General features: G+C 34.7%; 1 protein-coding gene across 2 annotated transcripts in view; it reads right to left on the reverse strand.

Annotated features, from left to right (window-relative positions):
* The window catches only part of LOC149780772 (Y+L amino acid transporter 2-like), a 60,796-nt gene that overhangs the window by 39,638 nt on the left and 8,200 nt on the right, over positions 1-12,958 (reverse strand). For both annotated transcript variants that reach the window (XM_089937847.1, XM_089937845.1), the window contains 3 exons: positions 12,106-12,763; positions 9,958-10,083; positions 1,708-1,807 (listed from right to left, as the gene is read on the reverse strand). In XM_089937847.1, coding sequence (XP_089793973.1) covers positions 1,708-1,807; positions 9,958-10,083; positions 12,106-12,688 — 809 coding nt within the window. In that variant the 5' untranslated portion in view covers positions 12,689-12,763. The remainder of the gene's footprint in view (positions 1-1,707; positions 1,808-9,957; positions 10,084-12,105; positions 12,764-12,958) is intronic.

Genomic DNA, 12,958 nt, shown 5'->3' on the forward strand with positions numbered 1-12,958 from the left:
CTCAACTCTTTAATCTCTACCATCTACATTTAGTGTTGCTGACCTTGCTGAAGTCAAAGAGCCCCTGCACTGTACTGGATAACTGGCAAGAGGGTGGAGCTTGTCAGTACTCCAAGTTCTAAAAATTATGGGTTAGAGTACAGTTTTTAGGCTCTGTCTTCTACCTTACTCTGATATAAGCAATTTAAAGTGGTCTGATCCTCAAGTAAATTGTCATTGTAGACTGTCACAGTAATGTCACATGGCCTATGTAGACTATCACAGTAACGTAGACTATCACAGTAATGTCACATGGCCTATATAGACCATCACAGTAATGTCACATGGCATATGTAGACTATCACAGTAATGTCACATGGCCTGTATAGACCATCACAGTAATGTCACATGGCATATGTAGACTATCACAGTAATGTCACATGGCCTATGTAGACTATCACAGTAATGTCACATGGCCTATGTACATCTGTGTGTAATGCAGCTGATGTCTGCATTTCTAGTCACACTGTAAGAAACAACAAAGGATTTTAATACATCTTAAGCATATTAGCAAATTCCAAAGCTATAAAATGACCTCAAAACTAGAATAAAAGACAAATTAGGAATACATGATGAAGGTAACTTTCTGAGCCAAGATGAATTAGGAGGCCGAAGGGGGGGGGGGGGTAGGTGGGATTACTTACAATTGCCTTTTAATGAAACAAAATGTCCAACAATAGTTCAAAATCTGAATGGTTGCAATTACCATTTTCTAGAAATACTCTGTCAACTTAATCAGAAATTTCCATTCTAGAAATGTCTGAGGTCAGAATCTATACTGCATCTTTAACTCAAATTCAAGTAACATGTTTACCATTAATAATGATCTGAATATTTAATCCATAATCATAGAGAAATTTTCGCTATGTATTCTGTTGTTTACAAAAAATACGTCACTGGTCAGGTACACCATGAACCTAATTTTGGACAAGGTCAAGTACAAAATACAGTTATGAATAACAAACAATCATTAAAAAAAGCCAACAAGCAATACATATAAATATACATAACAATATTACAAGCAAGTTCTCAAAGATCTACCTGCATGCATGAACAAACCAATGAACATATACATGTCCCCAGGCAAGCAAACTGTTCTCCACAAATTAAACTGTCCTGACATGACTGGCAGCATCACTGTCAGGCATGTCAGAACATTAGAAAATGAGACCAAGAAACAGCTTGTTCTCTATAAAGATACATGTATACCTACCTATCAAGCTTCCTAACTATCAATCTATGTACCTACCCACCTGACCGCGCCGGCAGCCTAGTGGTTAGAGCGTCCGCCTCAGATGTGGGAGGTCATGGGTTCGATCCCAGGACAAGTCATATCAAAGACGTATAAAAATGGTACTAACAGCTGCCTCGCTTGGCGCTCAGCATTAAGAGGTTAGTGTTAGGACTGGTTGGCCTGGTGTCAGGATATTGTGACTGGGTGAGACATCATGCTACATGTCTGCTGCATGATGCCCCAGTGCTAGACATCACTATAAACTGTCACACTGCAGACATCATAGCAATGTGACTGAAATTTTTTAAAGATACGTTAAAAATCCAAATCTCTCTCTCTCTCTCTCTCTCTCACTCACTCTCACACACACACACACACACACACACACCTACCTACCTACCTACCTACCTACATAGGTAAAATATGTAACTTACCACCCGCCATAGGAAAATACAGCATAAAAGATTGACACAGCAATTTGGCCTGGTTCTTTTGTTGTACCCTCAAATGAATTAGTGAAACTTCCTGTATGACCTGAAAAACATGAGTAAAATTGTAAAGAAGACACCCAAGTGGGCTTTATATTACTCACAGTATATATGTCAGCTTGTGAATGCAAATTCTCACATGCACTGAAACTGTAGAGGGTAAAGAATATCTTGGAGTACACTGCTGCTGCATCATGTATAAAAGTTAGCAGAACATTCATTTATACAACCAGGACTGTCACCTGGATCTCTCCCAGCCGTGAACACAAGGTCCTAACTTAGAAATTTTCATAGCTTCACCCTTAAGGTATATAAACTTACTTTGCATTTCAAGGGCAGTTATATTTAATATGTTACGAAAACACAGTTTCACAGTTTTTCTAGATTTTGAATCTTCATTCATATCTGGGGCCCCAAGTGGCCAAGTGGTCTAAGGCGATGACCTTTACAAATCACTGACATCTCACCTCTGTCTTCGTGGGTTTGAATCTCAGTTCAGCCAACCTGGGTACCTGTTACATCCTGTTGGGGGCCCAGAGTGGCCAAGTGGTCTACGGATCACTGCCATCTCACCTCTGTCTGTGTGGGTTCGAGTCTAGGATTCAGCCAACATGGGTATGTCAGAAACATGCCAGTAGCTTTCCATGGGTCTATGTTTTTCCCCTGGGTATTCCCTGGTTCTTCTTTCACCAAATATACTGGCTGCCATTTATAGCCTTATCGATGTGCTGCAAAATAGCATTAAACCCACAAAGCATTCATATCTGAAGGCACATCAGCATCACCTGTTCAGTATTTAATGGCCCCTATTACAGGATGCTTTGTGTCAAACTTTGGTCAGATTCTCTTGAGTATTTTTTTTAAAATAAAGTTGTATAAATGTTTATCTACTTTTATTAACAGCAGCTAAATTAGATGGCAGAACAACAAGATTTGAATAAGTCTAACAGGATTTCAAGTTAGGACATTCTCTGTCAAATTTGATCGAAGTCTGTTAAGTAGAGTTTTAGCATTAGTCTTGAATAGTTTTTCTATTTTTAGTAACAGCTTTTATATTTTATGTGTACACTTGGATTTTTAATGTAGCTTTAAAAAATATCAGTCATATCGCTATGATGTCAGCAGTGTGGCAGTTTATAGTTAAGTCTAGCACTGGGGCATAATGCTGCAGACATATAGCATGATGTCCCACCCAGTCACATTATGATGACACCAGTCCTAACACTAACCTCTTAATGCTGTTAGTACCATTTTTATAAGTTGGTATGAAACCTGCAACCTCTCACATCCAAGGTGGATGCTCTAATCACTAGAGCGGAATTACTACATTTTATAGCAGACTGACATCATTTGTATAAACTTGAAAGCCCATAACACAAGAACAAATTCTGTAAAATCTGGTCAAATTCTGCTGAGTAATCTTGTAAAAGAGATCATTTAAAGGAATTTTCTTTTCTTAATGGCTACCATATTTGATGGTGAACTGACATTAGAATAAATCTGAGAGCAGTTTTTACCAGAATGCTGTCAGATTTTGTCAATTTCTGATGAGCAGCTTCTGAGAAATCATTAACAATTTTGTCTTTTTTTTGAGTAAATGTAGCCATTATTCATGGTGATTTGGCATAATTTGTATAATTTTCAAACCCCATTAAAATTATCTTTTCCGTCAAGCTGGTCAAATTTTGCTATCAATAGTTGTTTTTCTATTTTTAGTAACTGTGGCCATATTTGATGGCAGACTTTACACAAAATTTGAAAGACCACACCAAGAAGCTCGTCTTATTATATGCTTCTGTTTGGAGGTTTGTTAGAAAAAGTTGTTTAATGGTTTTTCTTGTTTTAGTAATTGAGGCCAAATTTCAAGGCAGACTGGCATCATTTTAACAATTCTGAAAGACCTTCATGCCATAATGCTGCCATATTTGGTCAAAATCTGCTGCAAAATTTTGCTTTAGAATGGCCACCATATTTTATGGTGTACCAGCACCATTCTAGCAACTTTTAAAAAATTTCATGCCAGGATGTTTTCCATCGAATTCAGTCAATTTCTGTTCAGTGTTTTTTTTATAATTTGTAAATAGCATACAATGGATAACTGATGGTGGATTATACAGTAAGCTCTCTTGACCTCATGGCCTGGTGAGGTAAAATAAAGGTCACCAGCAAACTATCATACACATTGGAAACATAGGTGGTTACCAAGGATTTAGGAATAAATATATAAATAAAGGAAGGAAGGAAGCGAGGAAGGGAATATATAAATCAATCAATCTGTAATTTCATCCTTCCATAAAGATACTAAAGTAAATGGCATTTCCAAAGTTATTCCCCAGGCTGTAACTAGTACCTTTGAAAACAGTGAAATTGAAATAGCTTACACAGGCATCAGCAACAAGATGTAACAGGTTCACAGAAAGCAACCATCTACACCTTTTGCAAGCTTGTACTCAGTATGTTCACTATTAGGCACATCTACAAAAAAATTAGCAATAGCTTGATTGTAACACTCAAAGTTCTCAGTGATAAAGATCACCTAATGTACACCACTCCCTTGATAACTCGCAAACCAGCTTATAATGTGGGATCAGGCATGGATCCCATTTTTTAAACCTAAAATACCCCCAAAAAATTAATCCTTATTACTTGAACTTGACAAAAATCACGATCAAAATTATTAACTGGAACAATGATATATCGCTTGTTTTATGGTTGAAAACGGTAGATATAACATAGAAATTTTAATCAACATTTTGAAATTATTAACTTTTAGCAAGAATTCATAACTGGTCACATTTCTTTCCAAACGACATTCTTAGTACACTGTAATTAAAGAAATTCAAGGAAATTTTATCAATGAAAATGTCACATAGGCCTAGTGTTGGCAGTACATTAATATTTAAATGCCAATTAAATAATTTTTATTAAGTGAAATTTGTGTTTTAATTCTATCTTTTAGTTCTTTTTTTAAATGTAATCATCATAATGCAATGTGTATTTAAATGTAAAATATGTCAATCTACCATAACGGCTTTGTCCACAAGCATTTCTCTGAGAACCTAATAAAGTGCTGACTGTGACTGCGGAAGTATTTCTTGTATTGTTGCACTGAATTAAAAGCTGGCCTCCTTTGTATTTTCACATTAATTATGTCTTTAAAATCAAATAAAGGAGGTGGAATTTAAAAAAGTTAAAAGGTACACATTGCCTACATACTTAAAATCTAGCAGCCCCAGTCGTAGTTGGGTGAACTCACTTCAGTTGATCAATTGAACACTGTTATAATGTTATTGTGTATGTAATATAAACTACCTTAAATTAACTGACTCCTTCATAACTGAGATCAAAGATAACAAGGCAGCAAAGCGAAATGAATACCTTGTAAAATAAAGAGCTTGGTTTCTTAGATACAAACCATTGTGGGCAAGTGAGTTTCTGAGAATTCCTGAACTGGCACTGAGAGATATCCTCAAGATAATAAGAAGTTTCACTATTACTTTAATGAAATCATGACATCAATATTGTACTAATACAAAAATTGAGTTTATACATAGGAGATTATCTCATAAAATTAATGTCACTAGTTTTTCAAAAAAGGAACATTATTTGGTAGTTAATCAACAGATAGTCTAGTTCCCAGTTACGTGGACCCCCAACTTAGTAGTATACTATTACATACCATTCTGGTAACCAGACTAATCAATAAAGCAAAATGCAGTGATGTAATTTTCACTCACACGTGATGGTTGTTGAAACCAGTTGGAACGATCTTTCACATGTTGGACATTTCGAAAATAAATATTATTTACACAGAAAAATGACTAACTTTATTAGAAAAAGCATGTTATTAACAATTATTATCAACACGATTGTTAAACAAGGATTCAGTCATTAGGCAGCCCAGTTCCTTACCCACCCCCACCCCGCAGTTTTCTTAATGTAAAAGTGAATTTTTTTTTCAATTTTTGCAGGTCCCTCTGTAACTTGCGCCCTCACTTATAGCGTGGTCTATGTTTGTGGACCCCATTGTGCACGATTTATAAAGGGAGAGATTTATTAACAGGACTCCGACAGAACTCCGACTGAGTAAACTGCACAGAATTAAACAATAATTAATTTTGCCACATCCAGTACTTAAGTTAATCACTATGACAACAACTGATGGTCTGATATAAATGCAATTACTATAATGTATTTCATAGATGTAAAAAAAACATCTAAAATACTCCTGAGAAACTCAAACAAACCACATTTGGTAATGAAAATATTTTATTACATGTCTAAGTTAACATATCCACAAAATACCTGCAAGTGCAGCACGAAATTCTTTGTTATAGCCTTTTAGCCTCGTATGATAGATGATCGATGAACTGTGTCCTCGCCAATGTCATAATATAACCACATGGTTTAATTAAATCTGTAATTAATATTTTTTAACAAGAAGAAGAAAAAAAACAAAGTTATTCAAGTGGAATCATTTAGGGTATTCTTTCGTTATATCCATGAACACAGATTGATATTGAAAAAGAAAAACATTCATACTTGTGTTGTTGTGCATATTTAATTTAATTGTTTGTTATGTTAGTTTTAAATTTCCTTTTTATTCCATTACATGCTATTGTAATGTAACATTGTTTACTGGACTTGACCTTGTCCAGAATTGAGTTCAGTTCTGTTTGACCTGTGTTACGTGTTTAGGCTCTCATAAACTGTAACAAGAAAAAAGTGAAGATAACAAGCTTTGCAAACTTTAGCAAATAAATTATGTCCCTAGAAAACTAGGTAAAAATGAGAAAAATAATCAAATCCAACATGAATCCAAGAATAATCCAAGAATTAAAAATTAGAAGTCCTATTAATAAAATGTTCTAACGAATCTGAGTTTGAGTCGCTAAAAAAATCTAAAATCGAAGGCGTTGACGTATGATATAGCCAGTATAGTACTGATGTATCTTCAGTTCTTTATTGAACCACAAAAAATAATATTCCAGTGTTTGAATTCCAAATATAATTTCAATAAATGTCTTTGTCCAAGAATTCTGTATGAGCACTTAAATATTCCCAGGGAAAGAATTAATAATTCCATAAAATAGAATTTCAACTCAAACTGGTCACAACAGAATTAACATCTTGATGTTTAAAAGCCCAGCAGAGATTATCTCTCAAAACATCACTATTAAATCTATTGTGCAATTCCAGTAAAAATAAAATTTCAAAATAGAGGCTATTTACATGTCTAAATTCACATACTTCCAGTACAAATTTGATTTCACCCTATAAATCCCACACTAAAAATGAATTAACAAAAATATTTTAAAAAGTTGTTACTTCAACTCTTACTAATTCTGTGAGGGGCCCCAAGTGGCCGAGTGGTCTAAAGTGCTCTCTGTTACGGATCACTGCATCTCACCTGTCTGCGCCGGTTCAAGTCTCGGATTCGGCCAATGTGGATATGTGAGAAAGCTTGCCAGTAGCTTCTCATGGGTCAGTGGTTCTTTCCGGGGTTTTCCCAGGTTCTTCTTCCACCATTAATACTGACCGCCATGTATAGCCTATTATGTGCTGAAAATTGGCGTTAAACCCTACAACAACAGCAACAAATTCTGTATCATGGTCAGGAACTAGGTCATCATTAAGATACAAAGTTCTAATATTAGGTGTTTACAAAAATACAGTCAGGACAAACTAATTTCTGGAAAATTTCAAATTCTAGTAGGGGCCCTGAGTGGCCGAGTGGTCTAAAGCGTTCTCCGTTACGGATCACTGCCATCTCATCTCTGTCTGCGTGAGTTCGAGTCTCAGAATTGACCAATGTGGGTACGGGAGAAAGCTTGCCAGTAGCTTCTCATGGGTCAGTGGTTCTTTCCAGGGTTATTCCTGCACCATTAATACTGGCCGCCATGTATAGCCTATCGTGTGCTGAAAAATGGTGTTAAACCCCACAACAACAACAACAAATTCCAGTAAATAAAATTACGCTACAATAGCATGTAACGGAATAATAAAAAATTAAAACTAACAAACAAACAATTAAATTAAATCAAATATAAATTAAATCAAATATACATAACACCTGATTCACCTTTTTTTTTATTCAATGATGTAAACAACTAATAGCTTCATTATCCTCTGTGGGAAATGAAACATTGTATCTAGTTGCTGACCTTGTTCCAAAATCAGTGACAGTTTTCATAAACAACTTTTTCACAATGTATTTTTTACCTTTCTCAGAGTAAGAATCATTAAGTTGAGTTAAGGTCATACCTGGACTATGTGATATTTTATCATGTGCCAATTGGTAACAAACTTCTATTTTTTCCAGAAGAATGAACTTTGTCCCTCATCCAGGAATCTTAATTAGTCATATAAGATGTTTGGATAAAAGCTAGTCAATTGGGCTTAAAACACTTGACACATTAAGTTGTATTATGTTGTGAACAGTTTGGGTTAAATTTTATTTTCTTCAAATTCAAGTTATTATTTTCTCTGGAAATAAAAAAGTGCTCTGACAAAATTCTTGGATAAAGATACTGATTGGAATTTATACTGAATTCAAAACTGGAATAATATTTTCTGTGATTCAACAAGAGACTGTTGACACATCTGCACTTAGTAGGATATTAAAGATGTCATCGCCTTCAATTTTGGATTTCATCAGGACTCAAAGTCATTTTCATTCAGGACTCTTTATTACTTGGACTTCTGTTTTTAAATTCTTAGATTATTTTTGGATTTAATTTGCAACACCGTAAGTTCTTTTATTTGTCATTTTTCACTTTTGTAATCTAGAGAAATAAATTGTTAAACTATTATATAGCTTGTCTTCACTCTTTTGTTACTTTTAAGAACATAGACTCGTAACAGTGTGTTATTGTTATCAGGAGCCAGTACAGAAAAAATTGGGAGGCATGACCTTTGACCTTAAAATCAAGGTCAGAGTGCTGACCATAAACTTCTGGTCAAACTTTCCTTAAACATGTACTGTGTTCAATAGCTCAAAGAAGTACAAAATCACAAGCAATAATCTTTAACTTGACCCCAAAGTCAATTATGCCTGATTTTCAAAACTCCATTACAAAGTGCTGATATGTTAGTGGTCAAATATGAACCTTTTTTGTTCATTTTTGATGCTACTTAATTATGAAATTTACAAAAATATTACAAAGCCAGATTTTTCACACTACATTATCTTGATATGTGTGGCATAAGATGAAGAAAAAAAAATGATCAAGTCTATATTCGACTTATATTTTTATGATTAAGAGAAATTTTTATCCCTATTATTTTACGTTTACCAGTTATAGTAGTTGGTATCTTGCATGATGTAGGCAGCAAAAATGTACCGACTTTCTTTTTTAGCTGCACAAGTGTTCACATCACAACCATGCACATTATGATACACATTAGACTATTCCTAAAAATAGGATTCTATAACATTGTACTTGCAGTTTACAAATTTATTTTTCCAAATTACACAAGTTTTCAGAACAAGGTTTCCTCTGAAATTTGTAATGTTTGAATGGATTAAGCATACATGAGCTAGATAAAAACAGTTCCAGGCAAATATTTTTAAAGACAGGACGATTCATAATGGACCAGAGGCAGACTATCATTTGAAATTAATGTACCAGTATCAGAAAGGAATTTATTATATATTCATAACTTTGGTGCTGTAAGAACCAGGTAATATTCATGCTAATTGATGGAAAAAATAGGCAGGGCCCTCTGAAACTGAAAGGGTGCAATAAATTTGATTCTTAGAGCCTAAAGACCCCTTTACTTAGAAAGTTGTAAGAAAATGTCAAATTTCAACAACAAAAAATTAAATAAAGGCTACATTTAATAAACTTTTGATAAGACATACATAAAGACCAACATGATGTTACATAATCTGATGTCAGGAGAGACAGCAGTTGTTTGTACAGCATCAGTCATAATCCAGGGTTTGATATCCACTCGGACCAGCCCGCAGTGGCTGCCTGCACATGTCTTTGGGAAAAGCACCGAGTTCCCATTTCCTCTGCATCATATATCCAATGATGTGTTAAAAATGTCATTGAAACCCACAAAAAACCCAACAACTGATGTTTGTTTTATATACAAGCATACTGCACAATGAATGTGTTTGACTAAAGCCTTAAGTGAATGCAAACAAAAGGGCCAGCACATAATGTATTTAAACGCCTTCCAACTCACCATTTGCTATCATTATGATTCCTCCACCAATTAGAATTAATAGTGCCAGTAATTTTGTACTTGACAAAAATGTCTGGACCTTTGTAACATACTTCATGTACACACAGTTCAACGCAACCATTGAAACTGAAATAAAACAACAAAATATTTTAATGAAAATACACCAAGAAGTAAATGGTGTTTTCTCTTTTATTTCTTTAACACATAAAAAAAATTCTTTACAGAATGATTTTGTGACAAGACAACTTTATTTCATGTCACATTTATGAAAGACATAAACAACTTTATTACATGTTTCTACCAATTCATTTAAAATTTACCTTACAAGAAAAGTAAGTTATTTCCCATCTGCTGCCAGTTTGTTGCTTGCATATTGTCAAATGTAAAACCATCCAGTTGTCAGTTGGTTGTCAGATATGACACCACACTGATAAGGACATGGTCCAACTCATATCTGTGTTCCCACATTACTGTCAGTTCATGCAAACATATTGTTCGATCAAATATTTGAAAAATGTATCATTGTATCAAATATTTGAAAAATGTATCATTGTATCAACTATTTGAAAAATGTATCATTGTATCAAATTACTCTTTATTTATTTCATAAAAAATTCAATAATCAAAGCAGATCATTTAACATTAAAGAGTATAACGAAATTTAATTTGTCAATGCACTTCTAACACACTAGCAATAATTTCATCTGATAATAAACTGCCAATACACTGACAAAAGTATGGACATCTGATAACAGAATGGATTTTGTATGTTTTCAGTCTACTGTCACATATCTTACCAGTCTACTGTCACATATCTTACCAGTTTATTGTCTCACTTATATTTTCTTTGTCAGATGTGCTACCAGTCCATTGATAGCTGTGCAATGTGAAGAAGAACAAATCACACAAAAAAACAGAACTGGTAACATAATGGCATTACAAATTGACACAACACTGGCTGAAATCTAGTAGTTGGCAATACCCTATCAAGACAATTCCTAGCATGGGCATTGTTACTGAATTCACACACTATCCCATTTGTTTGTACCTCACTACCAATATTAAAAACGAAAAACATCAGTATGAAAAATAAACAACACTTAGTCATTTCATTCAATGATTTATAATTTCCTCTTATTACTAACAATCTTGAAGGAGAAAAGAATGAGAAAAGGCAAAGTGTACACAACGGGCATGGATTTAAAAATGCAATAACACTCAAGAAAGCTTAACTGCGAAACAAACTGATCAGGGTACATGTATAACCAAACATCTAAGAATATGCTAATAGGTACAGAAAATTCGCCTCAGAGTCTTAATCTTCCAAAGCAATGGCAATCTCCTTGGATGACAACAGTGCCAAGATGATGCCCATGTGACCAAGGAAAGAACTGAGTACACATGACCATCAAAAGAATGCTGTTTCCCTGGGGTGATCCAGTGTTCTGGAATACTCTGGTTCACACTCATGGCAGGACAAATTCTCCTTATACAGTCATGGTATTTTTGACCCAGAAAAGTACTTGCTATGCAATAGCAACAGGCATGGTATTATTGATATTAAAATTTTAAGTTTTTTTGCCAGGTTATTGCCAGTTTGTATAAAAATGTGCTTTCATATTGCTAACTTATTGCCAGTTTGTATAAAAATGTGCTTTCATATTGCTAATGTATTGCCAGTTTGGATACAAATGTGCTTTCATATTGCTAACTTATTGCCAGTTTGTATAAAAATGTGCTTTCATATTGCTAACTTATTGCCAGTTTGTATACAAATGTGCTTTCATATTCCTAACTTATTGTCAGTTTGTATACAAATGTGCTTTCATATTGCTAACTTACTGTCAGTTTGTATAAAAACGTGCTTTCATATTGCTAACTTATTGCCAGTTTATTATCAGTGTGATGCTACTATGGAATATGACAATACATTTATGCAAGTACATTGTCAGGTTTGTAGAATTTACTGCCCAAATATATGCATTGTCCACCTGATGCCCTCTGCATATAGTTACACTGCCGATTTGTTGCCATACTATTAGATGTTAAGTGATACACAACATCTCATTTAACATCAATAATTAATAATGTCAAAAAGTTCTCTAGAAGATAATGATCACTATAATTAGTTTTACTTTTAATATTTACCCATAATCCAGCCTGATAGAATTTTTACTGCTGAATCTGGAATAGTGCATCCGCAGACTTCCTCAATAGGCTGCAAAATATATAATCCAGCTGTATAGGCCAAAAAGGCCCAAAAAGGTCCAGCAACAAACACAACGTATCCCCACATTATTAGAAATCCTGGAAGTGGTCCAAATGTTCGCATGACGTAAGCATAAGGTCCACCAGCTCTTGGTAGCATGGTACCTAGCTCCGCGAAGCATAATGCCAGCATCCAGTTAATTAGACCGCCCACAAGCCATACAATAAGTGATGCTCCAACAGAACCTGTTGTTTTCAAAATAGCATTTGGTGATATGAAGATTGAAGAATGTCCAGTCACTGCAATCATGATAGCCGTGCAGTGTAGCAGATTCATAGATTTCTTCATCTGAGTTCCAGAACTTTCAACTTTCCTTTCAAGCAAATTTTGCCCATCAGGGGAATCTTTGTTCACTGCAGTTCTTTTTATGCTCGAATTAGATTTAGTTTCTTCAAAGTATGGGGCACTAACCTTGTTCAAACAAGATTCTGCTGTGAATTCAAGATCTTTTGATGCTGCCATGTTGAAATTTGGTACAGTGATGTTTGCCAACTTCTGCTTTATCAGTCGCAGACCATCCCAACTGGTAAGATCAGCCTGAATAACAGATTCTTGGTAATAAGGTTAATGCAAAATATGGTTAAAACTTAGCAGAAAAATCGGACAAATATAACAAGAGGTCCAAGTGGGCCTAATGTTACTGACCTACATAACTTAACAATGGATCATTTCACACTGTGGGCTTGTGCAATACTGTGAGAATACAACCCTATGCAAACTATCTTCCAGCTT

Source organism: Sinohyriopsis cumingii, chromosome 16 (genome assembly GCF_028554795.1).
Source record: "Sinohyriopsis cumingii isolate HCF-2022 chromosome 16, ASM2855479v2, whole genome shotgun sequence".
NCBI classification, from domain to species: Eukaryota; Metazoa; Mollusca; class Bivalvia; order Unionida; family Unionidae; genus Sinohyriopsis; species Sinohyriopsis cumingii.